At 46.7% G+C, this 12,824-nt stretch overlaps 1 protein-coding gene across 1 annotated transcript in view; it reads right to left on the reverse strand.

The window, feature by feature from the left end:
* ulk4 (unc-51 like kinase 4) overlaps positions 1–12,824 on the reverse strand; it is a 261,713-nt gene that overhangs the window by 141,907 nt on the left and 106,982 nt on the right. The window contains exons 32-33 of the mRNA XM_046335393.1: positions 11,515–11,563; positions 3,593–3,698 (exon numbers count right to left, since the gene is read on the reverse strand). Coding sequence (XP_046191349.1) covers positions 3,593–3,698; positions 11,515–11,563 — 155 coding nt within the window. The remainder of the gene's footprint in view (positions 1–3,592; positions 3,699–11,514; positions 11,564–12,824) is intronic.

The following is a 12,824-nucleotide window of genomic DNA, read 5'->3' on the forward strand; positions in this document are numbered from 1 at the left end:
AGGCAACATAGTATTGGGCGTATCCACACCTCATCATAAGACACGGTGACAAGCTACCTGATGACATATGGCAACATAGTATTGGGCGTATCCACACCTCATCATAAGACACGGTGACAAGCTACCTGATGACATAAGGCAACATAGTATTGGGCGTATCCACACCTCATCATAAGACACGGTGACAAGCTACCTGATGACATATGGCAACATAGTATTGGGCGTATCCACACCTCATCATAAGACACGGTGACAAGCTACCTGATGACATATGGCAACATAGTATTGGGCGTATCCACACCTCATCATAAGACACGGTGACAAGCTACCTGATGACATATGGCAACATAGTATTGGGCGTATCCACACCTCATCATAAGACACGGTGACAAGCTACCTGATGACATATGGCAACATAGTATTGGGCGTATCCACACCTCATCATAAGACACGGTGACAAGCTACCTGATGACATATGGCAACATAGTATTGGGCGTATCCACACCTCATCATAAGACACGGTGACAAGCTACCTGATGACATATGGCAACATAGTATTGGACGTATCCACACCTCATCATAAGACACGGTGACAAGCTAACCGATTGACATATGGCAACATAGTATTGGACGTATCCACACCTCATCATAAGACACGGTGACAAGCTACCTGATGACATATGGCAACATAGTATTGGGCGTATCCACACCTCATCATAAGACACGGTGACAAGCTACCTGATGACATATGGCAACATAGTATTGGGCGTATCCACACCTCATCATAAGACACGGTGACAAGCTACCTGATGACATATGGCAACATAGTATTGGGCGTATCCACACCTCATCATAAGACACGGTGACAAGCTACCTGATGACATATGGCAACATAGTATTGGGCGTATCCACACCTCATCATAAGACACGGTGACAAGCTACCTGATGACATATGGCAACATAGTATTGGGCGTATCCACACCTCATCATAAGACACGGTGACAAGCTACCTGATGACATATGGCAACATAGTATTGGGCGTATCCACACCTCATCATAAGACATGGGCTCATTCAGCTCAAAGTTTGCACCGTCTCCATTACTCAAATGACAAAAATATATCCACATTTTGACCCCAAGTGTTTGAGATGCCACCAGAGTCCAGCGACTGTGGGACAATGACAATCTTTGAGTGGCGGCTGGGACCTCTTTTCTTTGGCATTCTCACACACAGTACCAGTCAAAAGATTTTCACTCACCTACACCATTCAAGGCTTTTTCTTTACTCGTACAATTTTTTACATTGTAGAATAATAGTGAAGACATCAAAACTATGAAATAACACATGAAATAACACATATGGAATCATGTAGTAACCAAAAAAGTAATCAAAATATATTTTATATTTGAGATTCTTCAAAGTAGCCACCCTTTGCCTTGATGACAGCTTTGAACACTCTTGGCATTCTCTCAACAAGTTTCATGAGGTAGTCACCTGGAATGCATTTCAATTATCAGGTGTGCCTTGTTAAAGGTTCACATTTGGAGGTGTGATGGTGTGGGGGTGCTTTGCTGGTGACACGGTCTGTGATGTATTTAGAATTCAAGGCACACTTAACCAGCATGACTATCACAGTAACTCTGCAGCGATACGCCATCCCATCTGGTTTGTGCTTAGTGAGACTATCAATTGTTTTTCAAGGTACTGCCTTCTCCGACATATTTCATTAGTCCTGCTGTCTGCAAGGTGCCCCTGCCTTCTCCTAGGAGGAGCATTTCATTAGTCCTGCTATCTGCAAGGTGCCCCTGCCTTCTCCTAGGAGGAGCATTTCATTAGTCCTGCTATCTGCAAGGTGCCCCTGCCTTCTCCTAGGAGGAGCATTTCATTAGCCCTGCTATCTGCAAGGTGCCCCTGCCTTCTCCTAGGAGGAGCATTTCATTAGTCCTGCTATCTGCAAGGTGCCCCTGTCTTCTCCTAGGAGGAGCATTTCATTATTCCTGCTATCTGCAAGGTGCCCCTGTCTTCTCCTAGGAGGTGCATGTTGAATGTGAAGCCCAGCTGTGAATCTATGACTCCCCCGAGCTCATGCAGAACCACAACAGGGTTGACAGGACAGGCTCTCTCAGCTCCATGCCGCTCGGCGGTGGGAGAGAGATACCGTGTGGCGCTAACGGGCTAACTGTGCCGACTAGCTAATGAGAACTGTCAACACAGTACAGCCATAGCAAAATGAATCTATTATTCAATAATTGAGTGTTATGGAGCGCCTGGGTTTTGCAGCGGGCAGCCAGCTGGGCATTGGAAAGCGATGGCAGAGAAGGAAAACATGCCAAGGCAGGAGAGCCGAGCGGGTAAAGGAGGAGACAAATGGCTGCTCGGCAGCTGGGCTGATTGTGTCAGATGTGTGCTGAGTGTAGAGCGAGAAAGAGAGAGAGAGAGGCAGACGGGTGGGTGCGGGCCGTCTGTGGACAGACAGGGAGGAGATGAACTGATAGGAGTACCACAACAGGACACACAGCCCAGCCTGCTGATGGATAGAGTGGAGGAAGAAGAGGAGAGGCTTTCATTCTTCCTTCCTCAGCTGCTGCTGGGAGACCAAAAGCCTGCCTGCTACGCTAACACAAAACACACACACACCAGAAACACAACACACGGCTTAAAGCACCACAGGATCCCAATGCAATAAGCGGTCTGAGCCGAAGGTAAAGGGGTGGAGTTACTGGCAAGGAAACACACTCCAGTAACTGAAAACACAGGAGAGGAATCAACACAGGTTGTTTTGTACCTGTGTATGATTGTCTTTGTCAATGATGGAGAAACTGTTGGCTGTTGTATTACACACAGTTCTGCATTAACCCATCAAAGACATGTGTTTATGTCAGTCACCGTACCTTTCTGATAGAGCGGCTGGAGTCCTCACTTTACATTGAAGTAATTTAGTAGATGCTCTTATCCAGAGAGACTTACAGTAGTGAGTCATTTAGTAGATGCTCTTATCCAGAGAGACTTACAGTAGTGAGTCATTTAGTAGATGCTCTTATCCAGAGAGACTTACAATAGTGAGTCATTTAGTAGATGCTCTTATCCAGAGAGACTTACAGTAGTGAGTCATTTAGTAGATGCTCTTATCCAGAGAGACTTACAGTAGTGAGTCATTTAGTAGATGCTCTTATCCAGAGAGACTTACAATAGTGAGTCATTTAGTAGATGCTCTTATCCAGAGAGACTTACAGTAGTGAGTCATTTAGTAGATGCTCTTATCCAGAGAGACTTACAGTAGTGAGTCATTTAGTAGATGCTCTTATCCAGAGAGACTTACAGTAGTGAGTCATTTAGTAGATGCTCTTATCCAGAGAGACTTACAATAGTGAGTCATTTAGTAGATGCTCTTATCCAGAGTGCAAACATTTTCATACTGGTCCCCCATGGGAATTGAACCCACAACCCTGGCGTTGCGAGCGCCATGTTCTACCAACTAAGTCACATGGAACCACATGGGAGTTGTGCAAGGTGTTCTTTGTAAATGGAGTGGAAACTGTTAGGCCTAGATACGGTCCAATGCATTCATTTGTGTGAGGCAGTGCACCGTACCTTGTTGGTAGAAGGGTTGTAGATCCACGTCTTTCTGTCCAGTCAGGTTGCTGAGGAGAGCCATGGCCTTCTGCATGGTTCCACCCAGGATATTGTCCTGGTGCTCCTGGAGAGAACACAACATGGAATAAAGACACATGAGAAATGAATAGGGGGCGAAGGGAAAGGAATGGCAAAAACCCCTGTGTGGAAGCACACAGTCTTTCAGGGCAATCCTCAAATATTGAGAGGCTTAGGGATGGATTTGAGCAAATCTGCCTTAGCAATGCTTCTGCAGTACTCTTGTTTTCACCACTACTGTCCCCTGCACCCACAGTACGTCTTATTCTGAAAACTGAAGCATACAGTAGCTAACATTCTGCATTTGTATTGACTACATTATCATCTGCTGCTTACATTATACCTTTCACAGGGTCTAGATACACCTGTGTGTGCCATCTTAAGGGCCTAGATCTGATGATGACTGAAGAAATAACTGAGCTTTAATGAAGAATAGTCATTAGCATCTTAACTTTTGAGAGGAGAAGCATCTTCAGGACCTGGTTGAGGGCTAGATGAAGGACAGCAGAGGAGCAGGGGAGCTTGGGGAGAGGGAGGAGGGAGATGGGGGAGCTTGGGGAGAGGGAGGAGGGAGATGGGGGAGCTTGGGGAGAGGGAGGAGGGAGATGGGGGAGCTTGGGGAGAGGGAGGAGGGAGATGGGGGAGCTTGGGGAGAGGGAGGAGGGAGATGGGGGAGCTTGGGGAGAGGGAGGAGGGAGATGGGGGAGCTTGGGGAGAGGGAGGAGGGAGATGGGGGAGCTTGGGGAGAGGGAGGAGGGAGATGGGGGAGCTTGGGGAGAGGGAGGAGGGAGATGGGGGAGCTTGGGGAGAGGGAGGAGTGAGATGGGGGAGCTTGGGGAGAGGGAGGAGGGAGATAGGGCAGCTTGGGGAGAGGGAGATGGGGGAGCTTGGGGAGAGGGAAGAGGGAGATAGGGCAGCTTGGGGAGAGGGAGATGGGGGAGCTTGGGGAGAGGGAGGAGGGAGATGGGGGAGCTTGGGGAGACGGAGGAGTGAGATGGGGGAGCTTGGGGAGAGGGAGGAGGGAGATAGGGCAGCTTGGGGAGAGGGAGATGGGGGAGCTTTGGGAGAGAGAGATGGGGGAGCTTGGGGAGAGGGAGATAGGGCAGCTTGGGGAAAGGGAGATGGGGGAGCTTGGAGAGAGGGAGGAGTGAGATAGGGCAGCTTGGGGAGAGGGAGGAGGGAGATGTGGGAGCTTGGGGAGAGGGAGGGGTGAGATGGGGGAGCTTGGGGAGAGGGAGGAGTGAGATGGGGGAGCTTGGGGAGAGGGAGGAGGGAGATGGGGAGCATGGGGAGAGGGAGGAGGGAGAGTTTACTTTGGGATGTGGGGGAGGATGACCCTTGGAGAAGGTTGTGTAATTATCTGCTGAGCAGGGTGCAGGGGATGAGCCTTGGTGAAGGTTGTGTAATTATCTGCTGAGCAGGGTGCAGGGGATGAGCCTTGGTGAAGGTTGTGTAATTATCTGCTGAGCAGAGTGCAGGGGATGAGCCTTGGTGAAGGTTGTGTAATTATCTGATGAGCAGGGTGCAGGGGATGAGCCTTGGTGAAGGTTGTGTAATTATCTGCTGAGCAGAGTGCAGGGGATGAGCCTTGGTGAAGGTTGTGTAATTATCTGATGAGCAGGGTGCAAGGGATGAGCCTTGGTGAAGGTTGTGTAATTATTTGATGAGCAGTGTGCAAGGGATGAGCCTTGGTGAAGGTTGTGTAATTAACTGATGAGCAGGGTGCAGGTGGTGAGCCTTGGTGAAGGTTGTGTAATTATCTGCTGAGCAGGGTGCAGGGGATGAGCCTTGGTGAATGTTGTGTAATTATCTGCTGAGCAGGGTGCAAGGGATGAGCCTTGGTGAAGGTTGTGTAATTATCTGCTGAGCAGGGTGCAGGGGATGAGCCTTGGTGAAGGTTGTGTAATTATCTGCTGAGCAGGTGCAGGGGATGAGCCTTGGTGAAGGTAGTGTAATTATCTGCTGAGCAGGGTGCAGGGGATGAGCCTTGGTGAAGGTTGTGTAATTATCTGATGAGCCTTGGTGAAGGTTGTGTAATTATCTGATGAGCAGGGTGCAGGGAATGAGCCTTGGTGAAGGTTGTGTAATTATCTGGTGAGCCTTGGTGAAGGTTGTGTAATTATCTGGTGAGCCTTGGTGAAGGTTGTGTAATTATCTGGTGAGCAGGGTTGGATTATGAACATAATAAGTAGGTAGGCAATGAAGGCCTGAGCTAGGATGTCTGGGATCTAGGCCAGAGTGAAAACACACACACACACACAAAAAATCAATGCAGCCATAATTAGGGCCCAGACGATTTTTGTTCAAGGGGCTTCCACAGTTTACAGGCTGACAGGAAGGCAGAGAGAAGCAGAGAGAGAAGCACAGAGTTGGGCCAGTAGCTCAGGGAGTCTCCTCAGTCTCCTGGATAAATTAGCCATGGAATCTCAAGGCCCAGAACCATCGCTTTTCCACCTGTTTTCTCTGCTAAACCACTTGAGAAAAGCAGGGGTCATGCAGATATCAACAGCCCTTAATGAAGAGATACATGTGTGGGCCTAGACCTAAACCCTGATGGGCTCAACTGATTGACTCACTACTTCCTATAAACACTTTGTTTAACACAAAGACTGGTTTGATTTGATAAGGATGAATAGGGAGACACATGGAGGAGAAACGTATATGGCTGTGTGGCTGCGTCCTTTCTGACAGATGACAAAGTTGAATCCAAAAGCAGGAGATAGAAACATACTGTAAAAATAAGGAAGGAAAGAAAAACAACTTTTTATCGCCTCCCGAAAAAGCATGTCCTCATTTCTGTATCTTATCAGATGTGTAATGGAATTGTGCTGTCTGCCTGCAGCTTGACTTGATCTCTCATCATCTATAATGCTAACTTCAGATCTCATCATCACAACCCAAACATACCATTGGCTGCCTCTGGCCTCAGAGTCTGAACCAACAATCACATCAGTTCTCAACTCAACGTATGTCTCTCTGTGTTGGTTTACATGGAACTAGACTGGAGCCTCACCATCACAGGCCCAATCCCAGAACCTCAAACTCCTATGTAGCTGCTTGGCTGCCTCTTCTGAACTAACTTCAATCCTGTGTGTGTGTGTGTGTGTGTGTGTGTGTGTGTGTGTGTGTGTGTGTGTGTGTGTGTGTGTGTGTGTGTGTGTGTGTGTGTGTGTGTGTGTGTGTGTGTGTGTGTGTGTGTGTGTGTGTGTGTGTGTGTGTGTGTGTGTGTGTGTGTGTGTGTGTGTGTGTGTCTTTGCGAGGGGATAAGCAGTCGATGAATTTCTGTTGCCTGCAAGGAAAATGGATTAAAAAGGATTCTTCTTCTTCAGTGTGTCCTACAGTGTAAAACAAGCTCTGAAAAGTAGCTTTGCAGTACAACAAAGGGCAGTGTTTATGTCTGCTATTTGACTTTCTTTCAAGCTGTAATTTGGTCTCCAGATCAATATTTGTCGCAATGCAGACTTTTCTTCTCTGCTGTTGTTAATGAGAATGGCAGAGGGGAGCGTAACTATTCTCCTAATACCAGCAATGTTGCAATCAGAGCTAGCTGTATAAACCTCTGATTCTATTAGATTCTCATTTCTCTCTTTGGAGCTCACAAACTCATACAGAGTCCACCGACTGTACATTCCTACCTACCTTCCCCCCACACACAGGCAAAATGGATTTTCTTCCAATTAGATTTACACTGTCAGATGACATCAAATTGAATATGGGGCAGAGGCACTACAATCAGGGGAAGGCAGAGATAAAGCCATCCTGCAACAGGGAGGGGGTCCACTCCACCGACCATCTTTGTTCATTAAGGGGTCTGTGAGGGGTCTCAAGTCTCAAGCATTCTCCTTAACACAATCAATCATGATCATCAGTAAAAGACCATGATGCATTGCAGCAGCCACAACAAACTAGACGTGAGCTTCAGTCTCCAGACATTAGATTCAGGACAGCAGGAAAGGAGGGCTAGAGCCTAGCATTGTTACTTGGGGCTCTTGTTGTAACCAGAGTCAGGCTCCCTAAACACTTGCTTAAGGATCAGTCTGCTGATGTTGGACCAAACTCAATCAATGCCACTGTCAATCACCACCGTCTTCCTCGCCACACTCATTAGTGAGGTGCATTACGGCTCCGTCCGCGGACCACTTTCATGCCGTCTCTGGCCCGAATCAATGCCAGTCCGTGAAACTGCTGAGCTGGCCTTAAAAGTAAATAAGTGGACAGCTATTACTACTGCAGTCTGCACTAACTGTGTCGCGAAAAAGCAATTTGATACAATCCCGACCAAACCCGCATATCAGCTTCCATTGGATTGGAGAAGGCAAGCCATTGCGGGTCAGAGTAAAGTTAAAAGGTATGGTATACGTCCCAAAAGTGAACCCTATTCCCTATGTAGTGCATTACTTTTGACCAGGGCCCATAGGTCAAAAGTAGTGCACCATATAGGGAATAGGCTTCCATTTGGTACACTCACTACACACACATGGTGACTACAGTTAAGTGAGAGTGAGAAGAGCTGATTTAATCCTGTCACTATGTATCTGTAAAGCCTGTAATGGACTGGCCATAGTGTATGTCCTGTAGGTGTAACAACTAGGCACTATATGAATGGTGAACCCTCCAACGGTGGAGAGGAGAGCAGGATTAGTGTGTGATAGAGTCCAGACTGAGTCTATATTGGATAGAGCAGTGTTTAAGTGGTTGACCTGCATGACACTGATCGGCTGGTAATGCACACTAAATGGCTCTCCTTCCTGATTGGCTGGTAATGCACACTAAATGGCTCTACTTCCTGATCGGCTGGTAATGCACACTAAATGGCTCTCCTTCCTGATCGGCTGGTAATGCACACTAAATGGCTCTCCTTCCTGATCGGCTGGTAATGCACACTAAATGGCTCTCCTTCCTGATCGGCTGGTAATGCACACTAAATGGCTCTCCTTCCTGATTGGCTGGTAATGCACACTAAATGGCTCTCCTTCCTGATCGGCTGATAATGCACACTAAATGGCTCTCCTTCCTGATTGGCTGATAATGCACACTAAATGGCTCTCCTTCCTGATTGGCTGATAATGCACACTAAATGGCTCTCCTTCCTGATTGGCTGATAATGCACACTAAATGGCTCTCCTTCCTGATTGGCTGGTAATGCACACTAAATGGCTCTCCTTCCTGATTGGCTGGTAATGCACACTAAATGGCTCTCCTTCCTGATTGGCTGGTAATGCACACTAAATGGCTCTCCTTCCTGATTGGCTGGTAATGCACACTAAATGGCTCTCCTTCCTGATTGGCTGGTAATGCACACTAAATGGCTCTCCTTCCTGATTGGCTGGTAATGCACACTAAATGGCTCTCCTTCCTGATTGGCTGGTAATGCACACTAAATGGCTCTCTTCCTGTGTGGCTGGTAATGCACACTCCTTCCTTCTGATTGGCTGGTAATGCACACTAAATGGCTCTCCTTCCTGATCGGCTGGTAATGCACACTAAATGGCTCTCCTTCCTGATCGGCTGGTAATGTACACTAAATGGCTCTCCTTCCTGATCGGCTGATAATGCACACTAAATGGCTCTCCTTCCTGATTGGCTGATAATGCACACTAAATGGCTCTCCTTCCTGATTGGCTGGTAATGCACACTAAATGGCTCTCCTTCCTGATTGGCTGGTAATGCACACTAAATGGCTCTCCTTCCTGATTGGCTGGTAATGCACACTAAATGGCTCTCCTTCCTGATTGGCTGGTAATGCACACTAAATGGCTCTCCTTCCTGATCGGCTGGTAATGCACACTAAATGGCTCTCCTTCCTGATCGGCTGGTAATGTACACTAAATGGCTCTCCTTCCTGATTGGCTGGTAATGCACACTAAATGGCTCTCCTTCCTGATTGGCTGGTAATGCACACTAAATGGCTCTCCTTCCTGATCGGCTGGTAATGTACACTAAATGGCTCTCCTTCCTGATTGGCTGGTAATGTACACTAAATGGCTCTCCTTCCTGATTGGCTGGTAATGCACACTAAATGGCTCTCCTTCCTGATCGGCTGGTAATGTACACTAAATGGCTCTCCTTCCTGATTGGCTGGTAATGCACACTAAATGGCTCTCCTTCCTGATTGGCTGGTAATGCACACTAAATGGCTCTCCTTCCTGATCGGCTGGTAATGTACACTAAATGGCTCTCCTTCCTGATTGGCTGGTAATGCACACTAAATGGCTCTCCTTCCTGTATGGCCGGGTATGTAACACTGCATTGTATGGTGTTAAACTGTGTGGAGGGAAGCTTTTCTAACGCATTCAAGAACTTATTCATTGAATCACTAATTCAGAACATTAGGTCCTCTAAATGTAATGATGACATGCATGTGATGAAGTCTACATACGTCCTAGTTGGTACTACCATGGTTAGGCCTGGCCTATACCTCCAAAACATAGAAGAAGAGACCCGTGGAAAGCAACACAACTATACCTCCAAAACATAGAAGAACAGACCCGTGGAAAGCAACACAACTATACCTCCAAAACATAGAAGAGCCCCGTGGAAAGCAACACAACTACACCTCCAAAACATAGAAGAGCCCCGTGGAAAGCAACACAACTATACCTCCAAAACATAGAAGAGCCCCGTGGAAAGCAACACAAATACACCTCCAAAACATAGAAGAGCCCCGTGGAAAGCAACACAACTATACCTCCAAAACATAGAAGAAGAGACCCGTGGAAAGCAACACAACTACACCTCCAAAACATAGAAGAGACCCGTGGAAAGCAACACAACTATACCTCCAAAACATAGAAGAAGAGACCTGTGGAAAGCAACACAACTATAACTCCAAAACATAGAAGAGCCCCGTGGAAAGCAACACAACTATACCTCCAAAACATAGAAGAAGAGACCCGTGGAAAGCAACACAACTACACCTCCAAAACATAGAAGAGCCCCGTGGAAAGCAACACAACACGTAAGGACAATCAACCTAACATCTAACTGATTCCGTCTGTGTGATGTTTCTCAAAGTGTTCTTACATGCGGTGGCAACGTGTCTGAGAAGTCACCCAAGCGATAAGTTCATTAAAGAGTGCAGAGCAGTTACTGGCGGATTGAGGTCAAGGGGGAATTGGCTGTTTACTGAAATAAGCGTTCTGGTCTGATGAATATGTAACCTGTTGTAGGAGCTGGGGGACGACGACCACTTCATATTCTCACTCCATTAAGCACAGCCCCTCAAAAGGCTGTTCCGCTCCCTCCGTCACTCAATTACACAATGTACTGTGATGGGTCACCACCGCACAGCACACTCATTTGCATAAGAAATCAATAAAGAACCCTGGCAAACGAGCGCTGCTGGTGCAAAACGGACTCGGCCTGAAATGACAGAGAGAGAGGAAGGCAGGCGTTGGGATGGGGGTGGGGTGGATGGGAGGCGTTTTTACGAGCTAAAATGTCTGGCCCAGCAGAATTCCCCCACATAACAGCCTTTGAATTATGTTCCAATAGCCCAAAGTCTTCTCCACCCAATGGGACTCATATATTTTCATGACAGAGAATAAAAAAGCGTGGTGGGGGGGGGAGGGGGAAGCAAGGTGGTTTGTAATAAGGCTTTCATCTTAGCATTCCTCTCCACTAGTTTCCACCTCGGGCCGTCTGAACGACGGAGAGAGACACAGACTCAGAGTCGAGTGGAGGTGGGAATTTGACAAACCACTTATATTTTTAGGAGAGAGCTTTTTTCTTGAGCCTGGAAATGAAAAGTCGGCCAGGAAACACAAGTGATATATAAAACCGCACACCAAAGCAGTTTCCTAGAACATAAGATTTTAGTATTAAGAAAAAAAAGCAGCATTTAAGTGGGGCTCTTAACTTACCGCCATGACTTGAAAGACAACAGGTAGGATCCTGCTGTCTCTGACCAGGCTGTGGAGGAGGGAGAGAGAGAGAGAGATAGAGAAGAGAGAGAGAGAGAGAGAGAGAGAGAGAGAGAGAGAGAGAGAGAGAGAGAGAGAGAGAGAGAGAGAGAGAGAGAAAGATGGAGAGGAAGGAGAAGAGAGAGAGACAAAGAGAGAGAAAGAGAGTGAGAGAAACACAGAGGCAGGTTTAGGTACCTTCACAGCACAGAGAGACATCTTCATTAGGGTCCATGCATTGCCTCTGAATCTGAGGCCTACTGAACGTATGGGACTATTTCAGTGTGTTTGTGTGAAGGCACCGCAGCGTGCCTCGGCTCTAAGATCAGTCATGTGAGAAAAGGACCTCTGACTAATCTTCTGTGGGGAGAAAGGAGTCTTCTGACACCTCGGCACCCAGGAGTAATGTACATCTTTATTGAAAATGACTCTCCACAGCTCCCTTATTGATTAAGCCTTTTGATTCACAACCAATTACAGCTTGTGTATAGAGGTGCTCAAAGGAAGAAAACATTGTGGCAGGCAGGCTAGACACATTTAAACAAGACTAGAGGTCACCCATAAAGAACCTATTAGAGGGAGGTTTTACATAACAATGATGTATTGCATGGCTGGGAAACATTTATTTCCCAGTTTTCCATATATGGTGTCCTCAGTCCTCCAAAGAGAATTCCATCAAATGTTTCTAAAGTAGTGTAGCTTATGTGAGGCAGCTAAGCCATTGTGCAGAACACCAGATAAGAGTAAACACCACTGCCGCTAGGAGTAAATCTCCCAATAAAGTGCAGAGGGACAACACAAGCCTGTGATTAACCAGAGAGACATCCTCTTGAGGTTGAAAGTCACATAGAAGTCAGCAGGCAACCTGAACATACTGAGAAAGGAGAAAACTGAAACATGAAATACAGATGACAACACAAAAATCGACCAGTCCTAGTTGATGCCCAATCTGCTTTCATACTAACTACACAATATCAAGTTTGTTGTAGGGGCCTACATTAGTTTGCCTACAGATGTAGGATTTTAATTTGACCTGAATTGTCACAGCAAAATAATATTGCAACAGGATTTTAATGTTTAATCTACAATGTTGCTTGATTGGTGGTTAGCTAATTAGGCTACATGAAAAGTGCAATACTGTTAATATAACTGTGTGTTGGTGTGGGCTTTCAGTGAATGTATGTAAATCCCAAAGCTCATCTGCATTTCCTGTGGTGCAGGAACATTTCTGTAACAAAAAAGTGATCAAATTAAGATCCTACACATGTATA

Source organism: Oncorhynchus gorbuscha, unplaced genomic scaffold (assembly GCF_021184085.1).
Source record: "Oncorhynchus gorbuscha isolate QuinsamMale2020 ecotype Even-year unplaced genomic scaffold, OgorEven_v1.0 Un_scaffold_738, whole genome shotgun sequence".
In the NCBI taxonomy this organism is placed as follows: Eukaryota; Metazoa; Chordata; class Actinopteri; order Salmoniformes; family Salmonidae; genus Oncorhynchus; species Oncorhynchus gorbuscha.